Consider the following 19,898-nt stretch of genomic DNA (forward strand, 5'->3'; position numbering starts at 1 on the left):
TCGATCCCAGAGCTGTTCCATGAATTGGAGCAATACGGTGGTTATGCTGGATACCAAATAAATTGGCACAAGTCGGTTCTGTATGACCCCTCGGGCGGGAAGCATGGTCGGACCTTCCAAGAAGGTTATTGACGACAACAGAGGGCTTTCAATACCTTGGGGTATATCTCACCCTCGATAGAAGCATTGCGTATCAAAGAAACATAGAACGCATCATGGGGAACTCCATAGCAGATATGGAGACTGCTCCCACTCACGCTTTTAGGCCGCGCGGCAATGTACAAGATGATTATTCTCCCCAAGTACTTGTACGCCTTACAAAATTAGTACTATCCACTCCCCCCAAAAGTCTTCTCCAAGATACATGCAGACCTACGGGCCTTCATTTGGCTGGGCAAACAGCCTCGAGTGGCATTGACCACGCTACAAAGGCACCAATACAGCGGGGGGATCTCGCTCCCGAATTTAGAGGCATATTACTGGGCGGAACATTTGGCCCCGACCAACGATTGGTTGCATGCACAGGCCGACCATCCCTCCTATGCGTTAGAGCGCCACAAGCTAGCGCCCAAAAACATACTTTCTTACCTGTATGGGGGGAATGGCCGGAGACGTCTCCTACCGGCAACCAAAATTACTTTACTTGCCTGGAACGCTGCAACGAAACACATGGGATGGGATAGGAAGCCCTCGAGACAGACGCCAATCTGGCACTGCACGTGGCTGGCGGAACTCCACAAACTAACAGGATATAGACGGTGGGATGACATAGGAATTCCTACCCTAGGAGACATAATTGCCAAAGGGCAACTGAAGTCGTTTGCGGCACTGACCTCGGAATTCGGACTACACCCCACACAGAGATACAAGTACACCAGACTCAAACATGCCTGTGGGGCCCAAAATATCAACACCGCAGAGCTGGTAGAATTTGCCCCACTCGAAGGCAGGCTCCTGCAGGAGCACATTCAGCAGAAGGCGATCTCTCTAACCTATAAAACCCTCACAAATAACATGTTAGGTGATTTGGCCAAGCTTCGGCAGCAGTGGGAAACAGAGGTGGGTGGCATGGAGGACATTGACTGTGAACTAGTGTTAACACATCCTAGAGAGGTGGCCGTTAAATCCCGACTCCATCTCATCCAATTTAATGTATTGCATAGAACTTATTTTGATAGGGTGCGGCTCCAGAAAATGGGGAGGAGAGATGATGCAAGGTGCTTAAGATGCCAGGACCCCAGGGGGGACTTCTTCCATGTTTTGTGGTCTTGCACTAAAATACAGGGATACTGGTCAGACATTTTTACGGAACTAACTGCGGTCTTGGAGAGCCAAATTCAAATTGACCCTGAGCTGGCCCTACTAGGCATGACGAATGATGTAGATTTGGCACGTCCCCTGCTGGCCTTTCTGGTGCTGGCATTGGTAGTGGCCAAGAGGGACATAGCGAAACACTGGGGGGCACCGGAGGTACCATCGCTAGAAGAGTGGAGGAGAGGACTAGACTTGTATATGGCAGCTGAGAGAGTCACATATAAAGCACGGGGATGCCCTAGGAAGTTTAGCAAAATCTGGGGGAAATGGCAAAATTACCACGGCTTGGATGGTGGGCTGTAACGGGGCAAGGCGGGAGGCACTAAGTGGGATACAGAGGGATTGTACGACAATTAGACTGTTGATGATACTGTGGAGTGTTAACCTTGTGGTCTTTTTCATTTTGAAACTACCTGCATCAAATTGGGTAATGACACGGGGGAGGCGGGAGTAGGGGGGAACAATGTGGGCTTTACTACTGAAATGACTGTAATGTTTAATTATAAAAAAAATGCAAATAAAAATGGTTTAAAAAAAAAAAAGAACTGCAATTGGAGGAATCTGAGGAAGATATTAGTAAGGATATTCAGCGGGTGCGTAGGGCCTCATTTAGGCTAAATACAAGCAGAACAAAGCCTAGAAAAATTCTGATTAACTTTCTAACCTTCTCCTTAAAAGAAAAAATACTCTCCAAAGCCTTGAGCCTGAAGTCAATAGAAGTTGAGGGGGCAAATTATGAATTTCGATCAGATGTCTCAGCTGCTACTTCAAACAGGCAGAGCCTGGGAGCTGTAGTTCAGCTGAGATTTCCAGCATACCTAAAAGCAATGTTAAATAATAAAATGTTCATTTTTCACTCCGGTGAAAAGGTTGATGAGTTTCTAAAAGACTGTCAGGCGAACAAACAATAATTTAAATGTTCCAAATCCGTAATGCTGCCCACTTTTGCAAAAAATTGGCCAGATTAGGTAAAAGTAAAAGTAGAAAAGGAAGCAATATATGATGCTTGAGAGAGGAGTAAGGAAAAAAAACTTCTGATGATGGAAGATAAAAAGAAAAAAAACATAAAACTAGATAGGAAAAAAAATATAGAAGTTTTCTTTTGTGAAAATAAAAGAAACTTTTCCTCCTCTCGGTTTTACTTAGGGTTTTTTTTTCAGGACATGGTCATCTCACTTATGATGTTTACGCGCTCTGGGGGGTAATCCAAATGGCCTATCAGTCATGGAGTAGGGGGGGGTTCTCTACAGGAGCAGGGTGCACAGGGTGGAGAGCAGTGGGAAAAAAATAAAAAAAAGAAGTCCTCTAAGTCTCTTTTAATGATTTCAGAGTTAAGTTTCCTTAAGCAGTATCAGTTGATGTGTAGTAAGAAGGGTGGAAGTATAAACATATTGTCCTGGAACTTAAATGGGTTATGGGTCAGAAGTAGGAAGGGTAAAATACTTCAGTATTTGAAGGATTCTCCAGCCCACATCATTAAAGCCCAGGAAACCCATTTGACTGAGAAGGAGGCAGTAGAGCTCTTCAAGGCCACAAAATGGATAGCGCATTTCGCATGTACAGCTCAAACAACAGTGACAAAAGAAGTGGCAATTTTAATCAAGCGAGGTCCACAAGTGAGCTTGGATTCCTTTTCATCCGACAAAGCCGGCAGATGGGTAGTAGCCAGAGTTAAGATCTCAGCCAGGCCATTTACTTTAGCTGGGTATTATGGGCCAAATCATGATGAACTGGCTCCCTTGCAAGATCTGATGGCTAAGCTTTTAAACTCACCCAACCCAATTATTCCTGCTGGTGATTTTAATGGTGAACTGAATAGTAGAGCTCAGATCAACCGTAACATGTTTAGGTTAATTAAACAAATGATGGAACAACTAGGGCTGTTGGATATTTGGCAAAGTAAAGTTGGGGGAAAAAAGGCTTTACATTATTTAACAAAAAGTATAGACACCAGTCTAGAATAGTTTATTTTTTGGTAGACTGCAAATTAAAGGCTGAAGTACAACAGGTTGAGCATATAGGAGCTCATTTGTCAGACCACTCAGCAGTAATGCTTATATTGAAGGTCAGGGAGGCTGGTTTTCTGTCCAGATGGACTCTCGACCGCACAATCTTATTGGAAGAAGAGGTGGTACATCTCCTTAAAAAAGAAACAGAGAAGTTTCTTTGATATCAACTGGGGAACAGTGGCCCGTGGGATTGCATGGGATGCCTATAAGGCGTATCTCAGGGGTCGGCTAGGGGCACTAGCTTCTGAGAAAAGGAGGAGTTATCATAAAGAAGTGACACTTCAGGAGGAGAAGATCCGCTTCATGGAAGAAAGACTATTTAGTTTATCTACGGTAATGCAGGAGCGGGTGAAAAAGAGATGGGAAGCCAGTCAAATGGCACATTTTGAATACAGCGAGGGATGCAGTAAACTTCGGGCATGGAAGGCAAAAAAAAAACAACGTAGAAATAGGGTTGAGGAAATAATATGTGATCAAATAGGCAGATTGGTAGAGGACAGTGGAGGGATTGAGCGAGTTTTTCAGAACCACTTTAGTAGAGTCTACCAGGAAGATTTTATGCCATTCAAAGATATTCTTCGTAGGTGGGTAGGACCAGGTATGGGCAAGCCGTTGACAAAGGAAAAAGCAGATCTTCTCAATGGAGAAATAAAGGTTCAGGAAGTGGGCAACATATTGGCACATTTAAAGAAGGGGAAGGCCCCAGGGCTAGACGGCATTCCACAAGAGGTCTTTAAAGTTTTGGCTGACACTCTAGCTCCAATTTTAGTTAAGCTTTTTAATGAGCTATTTATCAAGCATATGGTCTTGCCAGCCTCTTGGAAGGAAGCCACAATAGCGCTGATTCTGAAGCCAGGAAAAAGTTCTAAAAAATGTGATGCATATCACCCTATTACGTTGCTAAACAGTGACTACAAGATCTACACGAAGATTCTGGTAGATAGATTAAATGGGCTGATGGCGTATTTAATCCATGACGATCAAAAAGGTTTTATCCGGGGAAGGTTTTTGAAAGATATGACCTTCTCATTGATTGCCACAATTGACTTAGCGTCCACTTACCATCTCCCTTTTGCCTTGATGGCCTTGGATGCTACCAAGGCCTTTGACCTGGTGAATTGGGTATATCTTAAAGAAGTCGCTATATCCCTTAACCTGGTTATAAACCTCTGTAATGCTCTTGACGGCCTGTTCCAAACTTCTCAAGCTCAGATTCTGGTAAATGGCTCTCTGTCACAACCAGGAAAAATATCTAGAGGAAGCAGGCAGGGATGCCCTCTATTGTCTCTGCTCTTCAACTTGTACATTGAGCCACTGGCAAGAAAGATCAGAGAGGACCCTGGAATTCAGCCCTTCAAGTTTACTGATTGGGAGAAAAAACTGGGGCTATATGCTGACGATATAGTGATTTTCTCCACAAATACAATGACAAGCTGGCCTTGTTTGATGGCTTTAACGACAGACTTCGGGAGAGTCTTAGGTTATGCGATTAACAAAGATAAGTCCGAAGTTATGTCCTGGAACATTGGAGAATCTGGAAAGGATGAGATCAGGTATTTGGGGGTTATGATATTTCATGACATCGGCCAAGTAGCGAAACTCAATTTTGACAAGGTTCGAAAAGAGATTACGAATCTTTTGAAATCCTGGTCTCATCTTCAATTATCGATCTTCGGAAGAAGCAATTTGGTTAAAATGGCAATTCTCCCAAAGCTGACTTTCCTTTTTGATGCAATACCCCTACCTTTTAATATAGTCAGGATCAAAAAACTACAAGGGGACCTAGGCTCGTTCGTATGGGCAAGTAAAGGACCAAGAATAGCTTGGAAGAAGTTTGCCTGAAGGGTTGAGAAAGGAGGAATAGCCTTGCCAGTCCTACTTTTTTATTCATGGGCTTTTCTCTTGAAGAAAGGAAAATATCTCTTCACCTCTCCAAATCCCACAATGACAGGAGGCCTGTGGTCCATGATAGCGCATTTAGAGCCGGGAGGAAAGGAGGGGTTTATTTTTAAGTATGCTGACCCCAAATTTTTCAAAAAGGTCAGGTTGAAGATCCTGAGGGGGTTGGCAGAGACTTGGTACAGAGTGAGAAGAACCTTGGAAATGCCCTACCATAGCTTTTTAGCCCCTATATGGGACAGTCCCGGCTCCCCAGAAAGGACAAAAAGACAGCCTGGCCAAACCTCTACTAGAGGGGGGTCTTAAACAATGGGACTAGATAACAAACAAGGGTGAGCTTATTTCCTGGGAGAGCTGCAGTCAGCTTACAAATTTCCGCCTTTCCAGGTTTAAATACGCGCAGATGCAGAGCTGGCTTGCCGACCCATTAACAAAAGTAGGGGAACAAAACGAGTTAGAGTATAGATTGAAGCAGCAATTGAGGAAAAAGAAGGAGCTGGCGACTATTTATTGGCTCTTGGTGGAAACCGAGGATGGATATTTCACGCTTCCGGTGGAACTGTTGGGGAAATACTTGCCGGAATAATTGCTGGAAAAATATTGGCAAGTATCTATGGTTATGCTTTTTAAATCGATTAAGCCTGCGCATCTGAGGAGAAATCATCTCTTCTCCAGTATTAGGGGTGTCTTTCATAGATTCACATGCCTGAATCATTCCCCGTCGTCGGAGTGGGAGTCCCACGGTACATAAAAAGCAATAATATGCCATAATAAATATAGCAAATATCAGAAGTACCAAACCAGGAAGTAAAGTAGCACCAGCTACAGTAGAAAAAACCTCCACACTCGTGACTATCCTAGTCATTATGTGTTAGTCCAAACTGCAGCCAATCAGGCGACAGCACCCACCAGAATGTTCTCCCCAGAGGCTCAGGCTCTCAGATTTTCTACCGCACGTCGTGTGAAGGGAGTCTCCCTGAGCTCTGCTCAGTTTTTCTTCAAGATTAGTTAGTTTCTTCAAGTTTTTCAGATGTCTACTTCTAAATCCCTGTTCAGGGCCTGTGAGTCTTGTGGAAAGCTTAGGCTATTCAGAGAAGATCCCCACAAAAAATGTTTATATTGCCTTTATCCTGACCATAAGGCAAAGGAGTGCAAGATCTGCCGGACCTTCCCCCCTAAGACCATCAAGGACAGAGAAGGACGACTGCTGTTGTGGCTTAACAGACTCAAGGACAAGGAGGACCCTTTGTCTGAGGTAGGAAGCATTGCCTCTGGTTCTTCACTAATTTCCATTAAGAGGAAGGCTGAAACTGAAGTTTCATCTCCAAGGGCGAAGGTGGCAAAGAAGGCCCAATCCTCTCTGGATTCTTCTGGGCCTAGTGTTTCAAAAAAGACTCTTCCACCTGTTAAGATGGATAGTACGCCCTCTAAGAAGTCTGGGAAATCTGCAGTTCCCAAGAAATCTTCACAGTCTGTGCCTCCTCAGTTGCCACCTTTGACAATTTCAACGTCAAAAAAGGATTGTGTTTCCTCTCATGTGGCCACGTCTACCACCTGCACGATGACTTTCTCCTCATCTAAGCCAGCTCTAGTGATGTCTTCGGCCTCATCGCCTACGCTGGTCCATGTGCAGATCAGGCCTATCTCGTCGTCGAATATAGTCCCGTCGACGATGGCTAAGGTACCGTCGACGAGCTCCTCGTCTACGAATCTAATGTCGACGGTTGGCTCCCCGTCGACGATGAAAATTGTGCCGTCGACGATGCTCTCGTCGACGAAGCTCTCGCCGACGACGTTGCCGTCGATGATGAAATCCTCGTCGACGATGAAATCCACGTCGACGACCTTGACGACGTCCCCGTCGACGAAGTTATCGTCGACGAAGATATCATCTAAAAAGTCGTCGTCGACGAAGATAGATCAATCGTCGACAATGGTACAGTCGACGAAGCAAAAAATTCAGCAGCAAAAAGTCGGTTCGTCGGCGACGGAGGTGATCCCATCGACGCCACCACTGTCAAGCTGCACTGCCTTACAAGTCTGGTCAGCACAGCCATCTGGGATACCGTTGCCCTCACCTGCAACTACAGCTACGCTGTTAAAGAAACGGGCTACTAATGAGGCGATTCCTTCTACGCTGGTAGTGCCAGAGAAGCTTTTGGATTCAGATGAGGAAGGATCCTATGAGGATGAGAACTTTGGATTGTCCAGAAGTCCGTCTGACCTCCAAATTAAGATTCAAGACGGTGATACGGAGGAAGATATGCAAGAAACGGAGCCCTTATCACATGAGGACAGGCCTGCTCCCGGCATCCAAATGCCTGAGGAATTGTTTCGCAATCTACAATACATGCTCAGCGACTACTATAGGCGTTTTCCACCTTCAGAGTCAGGTGACTCTCATGTATCTACGCCAAGACCTAAAACAGCGACGCCGCTTTCAAAGCAGGCACAGCCAGTTGTTTCTGTGACGTTGGAGGAAGGACATCCAGCATTGTCTGCGTCACAAGTCATAGCTCCTCAAACAGAGGATGATGAGTACTCAGGTAATGAGGAGCAGGAAGAAGGAGAATTAGACAATAGGTCAGAATCGTCAGAGTATGAGGATTACAATGCAAACACACCCTCTCCAGCAGAGCCTACAACATCAGAGTCACCTCCTGTGGACATTGCCTCATTCCACAAGATCATGGATAGAGCAACAAGGAGGTTCCTGATAACTATGGAGTCAAAACAAGAAGACTGCTTCTTGTATGACTTCAAGTCTTCGCCACAGAAACAGAGTTGGACCATTCCAATCATAGATTTCATATGGAAGGAAGGACTGAAGATCATGTCCAAACCAAATTCTTTGCCAGCAGTGCTCCCGAGAGTGGATAAAAAATATAGGGCGCCAAATTCATCTCCAGCGTGCCTCATTGGACAAGCGAAAGCAGACTCTGTGGTAGCACAGGCAGCGCAAAAGAGATCTACTAACCCAACATCTCAGGTCTCTGTTCCGCCAGATAAAGACGGGAGACGTCTAGATTCAATCGGGAAAAAAGTTTCTACAATTGCAGCTACAACTATTAGAGCCGCTAACTCTCTAGCCATATTAGGGAGATACGATAGGCAGATGTGGTCGGACATCTTGCCGTATGTGGACAAACTTCCCGAGCCAGATCGGGCTGAAGCAAAGAAGATCCTTCAGGAAGGAGAGTGTGTCTCATCTGAGATGATTGATGCTGCAGTGGACGTTGCTGCCACAGGTTTTCGTCAGCTAGCGGGTGCAGCTGTTCTCAGGAGGCAAGGATGGTTGAAGGCAACATCCTTTCGACAGGAGGTCCAAACAAGGATTATAGATATGGCTTATGATGGAGAGTATTTATTTGGAAAGCATGTAGACGATGCTCTGGAAGCCATCAAGAAGGATACTGAGACAGCACGTTCGCTGGGCACTTTACAATACAGGAAGTCTTCCTTTCGTGGAGCAAGAGGAAGAGGGAATTTCTCTAATAGAGGAGGCTATAACCAACATCGCTCCTATACTTCCTCCGCCCAGGGAAACCAAAGATACCAGCCATATCGTCAACAGACTTACGGACAGAGAAAAGGAAATTTTTCTCAGTCTCGAGGAAAATCCAACTATCGTGGAAGAGACAATAAAAAGTGAGAAACGCATCCTGCCGCCACTTTGTCCCAACCCGAACCAAATTGGAGGAAAAATATGCCAAAATTACTTAAATTGGTCCAAGATTACCACAGACAAATGGTTTCTGGATGTGGTAGCCAGAGGTCACATTTTGGAATTCGTAAAAACTCCTCCAAACTCCCCCCAAGATGACCACCTCCAGCACATCTCAAGGAGCTGTTTGCCCAGATCAACACTATGATTCGAAAAGGAGCAATAGAAAGGGTACCTCATCATCAGAAAGGAAAAGGCTTCTACTCAAGATTTTTCCTTATTCGCAATAAGTCGGGGGAATGGCGACCCATCCTCGACCTGCGTGCCCTCAACAAATTCCTCAAAAAACTGTCATTCAGGATGCTGACACTTCAAGAAATCCTCCATTTTCTTTCGGCGGGAGAGTATATGGCAACACTCGACCTTCAGGATGCATACTTCCATGTTCCAATTTTTCCCAGGCACCGGAAGTTTCTAAGGTTCAGAGTGGCTGGCAGGGACTTCCAGTTCAAAGTTCTTCCCTTTGGACTGCGCTCAGCCCCCAGAGTGTTCACAAAGATACTGGCCCCGGTGGCAGCCCACCTTCGGTTGCAGTCAATACAGATATATCCATATCTAGACGATTGCCTTATCAAGGCCAGTTCTTTCAACATGGTAAAAACTCACATTCAAAAAACTCTGTCACTGATGCAAAGCCTGGGTTTCTCAGTGAACTTCGAGAAATCGCACCTAACGCCAGCAAGGAGAAAGACTTTCTTGGGAGCGACACTGGACACCAAGCTCGCCCAAGTATTTATCTCAAAGGAGAAACAGGAAAAGATACAGCGGCTGGCTGCTGCACTGTTGTTAAAAAGGTGCGTTTCAGTACGCATGTTCAAGTCCTTCATAGGGATCATTTCTTCCTGTATTCTTCTCACCCCAACTGTCGTCTTCGAATGAGGCCCTTGCAAGAGGAGCTCAGTCGCCAGTGGATACAGGTGTCGGGGTCCTTCGAGGACATCATAAAAATAACACCACGAATGCGAGAAGCGATCCAATGGTGGAGTCAAGGTTGCAACATACAAGTGGGATGCTCTTTCCTCACGGAAGTGCCCAGGTTCATAGTGACGACAGACGCTTCAATGACAGGCTGGGGTGCACACCTCCAAGGCATAACGGTCAGCGGGAAATGGGACAAAATCCAATGAAATGGCACATAAACAGGCTAGAATTGCACGCCATCTTTCTAGCCCTGAAGTCTTTTCAGGTGACCCTAGAAGGTGCCACAGTCTTGGTTCGGACAGACAACACCACCTGCATGCATTACCTAAACAAGCAGGGAGGCACAAGATCAGCCCGGCTGTCGCACCAGGCACAAGAGATTTGGAGTTGGGCCCTGACTCACAATATCCATCTGTCAGCTGTCCATGTCCCGGGAATCGCGAATGTGTTAGCGGACTCTCTCAGCAGATCAACAGGTTGCACTCACGAGTGGGAACTACATCAACCATCTCTAGACCGCATCTTTCAGACATGGGGGCATCCGGATCTGGACTTGTTTGCGACGCATCAGAACCGGAAATGCCCATACTTTGAAAGCTGGGTTCCCCACAAGGACTCGTGCGGGGATGCCCTTTCGATGCGTTGGTATCAAATATTCGCTTACGCTTTTCCACCGATACCACTGATCCCGAAAGTCATCAAGAAGATGAAGAAGCAACCATGCCGGTTGATACTGATTGCTCCACGATGGCCCCGGCAATACTGGTTCACCGAGCTGCTCCTTCTCTCGGAATGCAACCCTATCCAACTTCCTCGCATTCCGAATCTTCTCTCTACCCACAAGGGCAGGGTGTACCATCCGGACCCGAACTCGCTGAAATTGTCAGCTTGGCTCCTCAGCACATGGAATTTGCACACTTAAACATTCCGCAGGATTGCCAGGAGGTACTGGCGAAGGCCAGAGCTCCATCTACGATCAAGACCTACAAACTTAAGTGGAGGCGTTTCTGTGCATGGTGCCAGTCTAATGGTCTTCATCCCATTCATGCCAAGCCAGAGCAAATTCTACCCTTCTTTTTGCACTTGGCCAGATTGGGTTTGGCGCATTCTACTCTTAAGGCCTTCCTGGCTGCCATTTCCAGATTTCGTCAGGATGGATCAAATTCTTTGTTTTCCGTGCAGATTATACAGCAATTTTTCAAAGGATTGTTTCGTATGTTTCCGCCTGTGCGGAAACCTCCTCCTACATGGCATCTGAATGTCGTACTAACTCAGCTCATGCGTCACCCTTTCGAGCCGATCCATAAGGTGGACCTGAAATTTTTAACATGGAAAGTGTCATTGTTACTGGCTTTAACATCTGCTAGAAGAGTTAGCGATATTCAGGCATTCACATCTAGATCGCCTTTCATCCAATTTACCACTGACTCGGTAGTACTACGTACTAATCCAACGTACATGCCAAAAGTGCCTTTGGATTTTCATCTAAATGAGACGGTTGTCCTCAAGACATTCTTTCCAACCCCACAGTCTCCGGCTGAACGAGCACTGCATTCGTTGGATATTAGGAGATGCCTCAAGTTTTACCTATCAAGAACCTCTGCCATCCGCAAAACAGACCAGCTGTTCGTGGCTTATGGGCGGCAGCGCCAGGGCTGTGCAGTTTCAAAACAGACCATTGCTAGATGGGTCTCCTCTACAATTGGACTTTGTCATCAGCAGGCCGGTAGACCCTTACAAGCCTTGCCAAGAGCACATTCTACAAGGGCGGTTAGCTCTTCCACTGCCCTTTTTGCTGGTGTGCCTCTTCGACAGATCTGCAGAGCTGCTACGTGGTCTAGCAGGCACACCTTTACTAGACACTACTGTCTAGATTCAGCAGGTGACGCAGATGCTTCGGTTGGAAGAGCAGTGCTGCGCAATCTTTTCAAATAAGGTGAGCCTCTGTTTCCACCTCCTCCTCTATGCTCTTTAGACGTTTTTTCTGATGTTGATGATTATTGTTATACATGTATACTGTATATATATATTTGATACTCTGACGTCTACGAGCGTTATGCTAGGAGTACTGCTTACTATTCTGATTCAGGCATATGAATCTATGAAAGACACCCCTAATACTGGAGAAGAACAATAGTTACTTACCTGTAAACAGGTGGTTCTCCAGTATTGGTGTCTTTCATAGATTCACATGCAACCCACCCGCCTTCCCCAAGAGACTCACTCAGGCATTATGGGGTTTCACTCCTGTGCGAGAAAATCTGAGAGCCTGAGTCTCTGGGGAGAACATTCTGGTGGGTGCTGTCGCCTGATTGGCTGCAGTTTGGACTAACACATAATGACTAGGATAGTCACGAGTGTGGAGGTTTTTTCTACTGTAGCTGGTGCTACTTTACTTCCTGGTTTGGTACTTCTGATATTTGCTATATTTATTATGGCATATTATTGCTTTTTTATGTACCATGGGACTCTCACTCCGACGACGGGGAATGATTCAGGCATGTGAATCTATGAAAGACACCAATACTGGAGAACCACCTGTTTACAGGTAAGTAACTATTGTTCTTTTCCATTCATAGAGCATATTGGTCACCATTGAAGCTTTCGATATTTTGGGAGGAGAGGTGAAGTCCCCTGCCCGAAATGTGGTAATACGAAGGCAGATGATGTCCACATGTTTCTAGATTGTGTGAAACTACAAACTTATTGGAGTGAAGTGAGTAGAGCGCTGTCTGAAATGATTAAGTTGCAAGTTAAGGTAAACGTTCTACTCGTTTTCTTTGGTCAGATGGTGCCCGAAGTAAAACCTACCAAGGGTCAGGAGAGACTTATCTTTTACATTGTATTGCTGGCACGAAGGGAGATTTGTAAATTATGGGTGTCTCCTCTCTCTCCAAGTGTGGAAGATTTGTTGAACTCGGTTAAATACATAGCCATCTTAGATGGGAAGAGTTCTAGAGATGTACATTTTTGTCTCCCCTTTATTGAAAGGTGTGACAACGGTAATAGTTAATTTTCTGACAGTCCAATGATTATGCCTTATCAACCTCGCTTGGCAGCCGGGTTCTGGTATTTGTAGTTTTGTTCTGCCGTTTGGAGAGTGAGAGGGAAAGAGCAATCGAACTACTTACACCTACCTGCACCGCCGAAAAGCATAAGAGGGTAGAGGTATCTAAAGGTCCATCAAGATGTGCAAAGTGGAAGAACGTATTCGTTTTTTTCTTCCTATTAAAGAGGCTTATTAGGACTATACATTTTCTTTTTAAAAGGTGACCTGAGAGACATGGTTGTTGTTGTGGGAGAAATGAATACCATTACAGGTGACATCTCTGAGTGTGTGGATCCATATGTTGATGTTGAGATCGGTGGAAATAATGTATGCCTCTTAGTCGACTCAGGGGCAAGGGTAACTATGTTAACTCATGCATTGTTTAATGAGGTTTGGGGGTCTCATTCCTTGAAGCCTCTGGATAGAGCTCCAGTTTCGTACGAAGGGAGGAGCATTAAACTGCTGGATATTTTGAAGGCACACTGGAATTTAGGGGCAGGAAGATACTTGGGAAAGTGTATGTGGCGGCTAAAGGTTTAAACATTCTTGGGTGGTTCCACCAGGGATTGTTCAAGATGGTACTCAGACCAAGCACTAAAGATCAAGTTTCCATTCTCTGTTCAGATGAGTTTGTTGATAAGTTGACAGAACGCTACCCTTCTGTTTTTGGTGAGGGTCTTGGTCAAGTTAAAGGATTCACTTACGTCATCAAGGTCAAAGATGACGCCATACCTGTGAAACATAGGCTTAGAAATGTTCCGATCAGCGTGAGGGATCAATTGGAACAAGAACTTAGCGGCCTTTGCAAGAAAGGAATCATTGAGCCAATTGAATCGTCCCTTTGGCTCTCCCCCTTAGTCGTTGCGACGAAAAAAAATGGTGAACTTCGCATTTACGTTGAATTACGCCGTCTTAATAAAAATATTTGGATAGATTCCCATCCTCTTCCAAAGTTATCGTTAATCAATGGTCCGAAGTGGCTTAGCAAGTTAGACTTGGCGTCAGCTTACCACTAGGTGGTTTTGGACCCTTCTTCTAGGCATCTTACTGCGTTTTTTTCACCCATTGGTTCTTTCCAATACTGCTGCATGCCGTTTGGGCTAGCCTCTGCGGCTACAGTATTTCAAAGGATTATGTTGTCCATGCTTAAGGGGATAAAGGGTGTTGTTGTCTTCCAAGACGACGTGTTGATTCATGGTGAGTCAAGTGACGCTCACAATGACACCATGTTTCTCATCCTAGATGTTTTGCAAGAAAGCAGTGTTGTCCTAAAGAAGGAAAAATTTGTATTCAGGGTGCAGAAGGTGGAATACTTGGGGCATGTACTTTCTGAGCATGGTGTTGAGCCAATACCAGGTCTTGTTAAAGCTATTGTCAACAGTCCTGCTCCCAAAGACAAGATTGGCCTTAAATCATTTGTTGGACTGTGTGAGTTTTACTCACGGTTTATACCAGACTATGCTTCTAGAGTTCAACCTTTGTCTAACATGCTCAAGAAGAATGTTTCTTTTGTCTGTGATGACCGTTGTCAGGAGGTGTTCGAGTGTATCAAGGCTCAATTAATTAGCCCTAAGGTCCTCAAACCTTTTGATCCCAACGCAATGTGTACCATTACCGTGGATGCTAGTGGCCTTGGTCTAGGTGCCATTCTCACTCAGAGTATCAACGGGACTGAGCACACGTTGTGTTATGCCTCTAGGGTGCTACAGAATTTAATTTTGCTGTCATTGAAAGAGAGCTATTAGCGTGCTTGTGGGCCATAAGGAAGTTTAGTTCTTATATCTGGGGCAAACACTTTCAATAGCACACAGATCACAGCCCCCTTGTATCTATCCTCTCAGGAGATAAACTCAAGGAATATACCCCAAGGATTGTTCGTTTGACCACCAAGTTGTTTCAGTATGACTTTGAAGTTTCGTATATTTCTGGGAACAAGAATAAGAGGGTGGATTATTTTTCCAGGTTTCCTGTTGAGGGAGAGAGTGACGTCGGTGACGACGATGATTGTTTTGTTGCTTCCTTGGTGTTGGATGGCATGTGTGCTGTGAATGAAACAGAATAGAGGGATGAACTCTCCAAGGATGTTTTACTCAGTGAAGTTGCCAACTGTGTAAAGAATGGTTGGCCAAAAGAGAAGAATGCACACTACTCCCTGCGGACTTTTATTAAAGTCTTGATAGAACTTTCTGTGGAGGATGGTTTATTGGTGCGTAGTGACAGATTGGTTCCCTCTGATGTGCTTAGAGCTAGGTTAATGAAGGGTGCACATGAGGTAAACTTGGGTAAAACTTACCAAAAGAAGACTGCGTGAATATTTCTGGTGGCCTCAGATGGACAAAGACATTGACGTGTTCATTGGTGAGTGTGTGATGTGTTCTAACTCTGAGAAGAGTTTTAACATCAGAACTCCTCCCCTTCAACCCATTGACTTTCCTGCCAAGCCATGGGAGAAGATTGGCATTGACCTTGTTGGTCCCTTCAATATGCTCCCTTCTCCTTCAAGATTTGTGATTGTGACAATCGATTATTGTTCAAGATTGTCCGAAGTACGTTTCATTAGTGAACCCAATTCTAGGAATGTGATCGACTTTTTAAAAGATCTCTTCTTGCGTGAGGGGTTTCCCTCCACTATTGTAAGCGACAATGGTGTACAATTTGTCAGTCAGGAGTTTAAATGTTTTCTGTGCCAAGGAGGAATATCACATTCCAGGAGTGCGCTCTATCATCCACAAACCAACGGTTTGGTGGAACGCATGAATAGGGTTCTTAACAACTGTGTACAGTGGGCGTTGGCTGCTAAGTGTAATGTCCAGAATGCTGTCCGGTCCATGTTATGGTTCTATCGCACTACACCCCACTCGTCTACCAAAGTGTCTCCCTATGAACTCTTGTGAGGCAGGAAACCGTGTTCTAAAGTGTGTCCTGGATGGATGTCTAAATGATTGAAGATGGACTCTGTGAGTGATGTGAATGGGTTTGTGGGAGTCAATGTGTCTCAAGCACAATTTCGCCAGAAATCTTATTTTGTTGCCAGGAAACGATCCGTTCCTCAATCATTTGTTGTTGGTGATGTAGTACGTGTGAAAATCCCTGTTCACAGCAAAAAAGGGAGCTCAAAATTCTCTGAACCCTTTATTGTGGATAAAGTTTGCGGTATAGCTGTTAGGGTTAATCACAAGAATTGGTGGAATATCTCTAGAATTTTAAAAGCCACTGGGCGTTCTGTAAATCAAGATTCACACTTGGGTCGAGCTGAGGGTCTGCCCTCTACCCCTTCTCCAATGGTCGGCTTACGCAGAAGTTGCAGACAATGTTTTGTTCCTGCTAAATACCGTTAGATTGTATTTTGTTTCCTCTCTGTTTTTACTACTTTTCTCTTCTCTTGTTCTACTCTACTTCTCTCCTTTTCATTTATTTCATATGTTTATGAAGAGGAGGATAATGTAGTGGTCTTCTCTATTCTCCTCATGTTTAGAATGCTTGCACCATGATGTTCTGGCTGCAAGTATTCCACTGTAGAACATTGAATATTTCCTTTTGAATATGTTGGGCAGTTGCTGTTTAGTCGTGGACTGAGCCCGCTGCTGCGCAGCATCTGTGACTTCAATTAAGCTTTACTACAAGCTTACACTACTGGCTACCCTGCATCTTCATTTATTACAATATTCACACACCATTTACCCTTGAATCTGCTTCCTGCTGTTTCCCAGGCCTCAACTCTTCCTTCCCTAAGTATAAGAGCTGCGTTCTGGGATGACATCATTACAGAGCACAAAACAAGCATGAGCCACGTCACCCATGCCACTTCTCCACCCACAGGAGATGCACACAAGAGTGAATAAAGTGTGTATGGACCTGAAGGTAATGGATTGAAGATATAATCGAGGGCTCTAGAATGCTGCAGGGTGATTAATAGGTCATATTCACAGTTAGCATTTATTGTAATCCTCTGAGAGGAAACACAGCTTAATAACAGAAGGCAGAGAAAAACCTGCCCTGGGTACCAGTGCGCAGACATAAGCCGTGTCCTTAGAATGATTGTGGGAGACAGGCAGCGTCAGTGACGTAGGAGGGACATTATCGAATGTGTATGTATTGTTTTTTTTTGTTTTTGTTTTTAATATATTTTTATTTTTCCCATTTCCAATTAAACAACACACATTTTTACATATAGCACAGTCACATTATCATTTTATCACTTTTTCTGAGATGCATCTTCAAAAAATAAAGAGAGAGAAAAAACAAACCAAAAAATAAAAGACATGTAAATAACAATCTCTAGTTACAGCTGAACGTAAATTAAAAGAAGCAAAAAAAGAGAATAGAATAAGACAGAAATCAGCCCATATCGCTCTTCCCCCACCCCCCCAGGTATTCTTCTTCCATCTCATATTAGGTTACCATATATGTTTCCCAGGAATTTTGCCTTTTTTCCCTTTCCTGTCATATATCCCTTTTTCTAAATTATATACTGTCAGTAATTTAGCCAATAGATGAAATTGTGGGGGTTCTTTATCCAACCATGCAGATGCTACACAGAGTTTTAAAACTGCCATAACCATGAACAAAAAGTATTGGTACTGCTGCTCACCCCCGCCTACCCCGAGCATAATCCATACTGGTGTAAGAGTCATTTTGATTCACAGGGTCCGATCAAAAAGGATTCAATTGCTTTATGCAGCTGACCAAGCTGAGGACACATTGCAAACTGATATATAATATCAGCCGCTGGGCTGTCACACCGGGGGCAGCAAATTCCTGTAATCCCACCCCACTGCGCTATCCTAGCAGGTGTATGGTACAGAAAATATATTGTTTTGTAATGTTGTGCCTATAGAGATGCGGAACATAATAAAGTTTGCCCCCTCTGGAGAGAGCTCTGAAAACTTTCCTGGTCCAACTGTAACTTATCTGCCCATTTCTTACTGATTTTTTCCAAATCATCCGTATTGAGCGCAGCCAACTCTGCATAAAATCTCCTAATTGAACAATCTGTCCCTCCCTCGATTATGTCTAAAATCCTGATTTTACCAAATCCAACAGCACCCCCGTTTATTTGTAAGATAGCTCCGAACTTGAAGAAATTAAAAAAAACAATTACTAGAAATACCATACATCCACTGTATATCAGAAAATTGAAAAACACCTTTGACCCCCATCAAGTCCCCCAGTTTCTTGACCCCTCACCGCCCCCAATCTGTCATATCCGAATATGCGAAGATCTCTCTAGGAAGAGAGATATTTCTGTCGATCCGAGTGTAAGCACTAAACCTTCCAATCCCCACTTTTGTACAAAGTGATGCCCAGATTTTGTAAACTGCTTCGAGCGTCTTAAACCTTGTTCTTTTAAAATAATTCGGGTCTGAGAACTTAAAAAAACAGTTCTCCGCACTCTCCCCCATAAGTATTGCATATATGTTAGTTGATCCTGTCTTTGTCTGTGGATCTGAAGAATCTCCCCCCATCAGACCACCCATGTATTGGATGGCCGCGGCCCAGTAGTACAATTTAAAATCGGGAACTGCCCATCCTTTTCTATCTCTAAGGAGGGTCAAAAAATGAAGGGCCCTCCTGGTCTTTCCTTGTGCCCAAATAAATCTGTTTATGAGGTGCTCATAGGCTGCAAACCACATAACTTCAAAAATCAAAGGAATTGTCCTGAATAAATAAAGACATTTGGGCAGAATAATCATCTTGACAACATTAGTACATCCTACCAAAGTGAGGTGTAGATTATGTATTCGATCAAGGTCAGTCTTAGTTTTTGCCATTATAGGTCCAAATTTTTGTTCTACCATTTTGTCTAAATCTGCCGAAATATTGATCCCTAGGTATACTGCAGTTTGTACTACCCGTCCATCCTCACAGACCACTTGGCTATTCTTAATTATCTGTGTCTTGGGGCCATTCGATGAGTACCCCGAGATCCTGCCTAAAAGAGTCACCTCCCTTTCAACTTCCTGGATGGCTTTGACCGGGGAGGGAGTCACAATTGCCACGTAATCCGCGTACGCTAACGTTTTAAACACTTGATCCTGAATCCTGATCAGGGGGATCCTATCATTTAATTCTAATTTACAGATTAGAGGGTCTATGTACACCGCGAATAACAGCGGGGAGCACGGACACCCTTGGCGAGTGCCCCGACCAATAGACACTACCAAGGAGTAGCCTCCGTTAATTCTAAGCCGTGCCGTAGGGGCCTGGTAGAGCGCCTGAATACCCATAATAAACCCTTCTCCAATGCCGTACCGCTTTAAAGCTGCCCACAAGAAGTCCCAGGAGACCCGGTCGAAAGCTTTTTCTGCATCTAAAAACATGACCGCTATAGGGTCCCCTGAGACTTCTGTGGCATCAAATAAAGTTATAACCTCGCGTATATGTTGAGCAGTTCCCCTCCCAGGAATAAAACCATGTTGAGTAGGACTAACTAGCTGATCTATTCTCTTACTCAACCTTAAAGCCAGAGCCTTTGAATAAATCTTAGCATCCGAATTCATTAAGGTAATTGGTCTGTATGACCCTGTTTCCAAGGGTGATTTTCCTTTTTTAGGAATTACAACAATATCACAGCCTGCCCATGATCCTGGCACCGATTTTCCTACCTGGGCCTGCAGGATTGTATTAAACAAGTCCAGCTGAATTGCAGTTTGAAAGGTCTGGCCCTAGCGCTTTACCTGAAGGGAGACTACTTTTAGCCATCAAGATTTCTTCAAGAGTCAATGGAGCATCTAGAGCCTCTCTATCCTCCTCTATGAGTAGGGGCACAGTAAAGTCCCCCAAGTACTGCTGAATCTCTACTGGGTCTCCCGGTTGGTCCTCACTGTACAGCGTAGTGTAAAACTGTTTAAATACCTCCCATACTTCTTCAACATCAGTAGTTAGTCCCCCCTGACCATCTAGTATTTCCTTAATTTGCCCTAGAGCAGATTTCTACATTGTGCGGACCGCTAGGGTATGCCCTACCCGCTCTGTTCCTTAT

The 19,898-nt window shown here is 44.5% G+C and overlaps 1 protein-coding gene across 1 annotated transcript; it reads left to right on the forward strand.

Moving 5' to 3' along the window:
- The first annotated feature begins 7,155 nt into the window (after window positions 1–7,155).
- Window positions 7,156–8,874, forward strand: LOC147728202 (uncharacterized). Its single transcript, XM_086963250.1, has one exon. It carries the CDS (start codon window positions 7,156–7,158, stop codon window positions 8,872–8,874), a length of 1,719 nt encoding a protein of 572 aa, XP_086819376.1.
- Window positions 8,875–19,898: the final 11,024 nt, after the last annotated feature.

This window comes from Lissotriton vulgaris, chromosome 3_1 (assembly GCF_964263255.1).
Source record: "Lissotriton vulgaris chromosome 3_1, aLisVul1.2, whole genome shotgun sequence".
NCBI classification, from domain to species: Eukaryota; Metazoa; Chordata; class Amphibia; order Caudata; family Salamandridae; genus Lissotriton; species Lissotriton vulgaris.

Coding starts and splice junctions, on each gene's coding strand:
- LOC147728202 (XM_086963250.1), top strand. CDS start 7,156: ATGGTACAGTCGACGAAGCAAAAAATTCAGCAGCAAAAAGTCGGTTCG.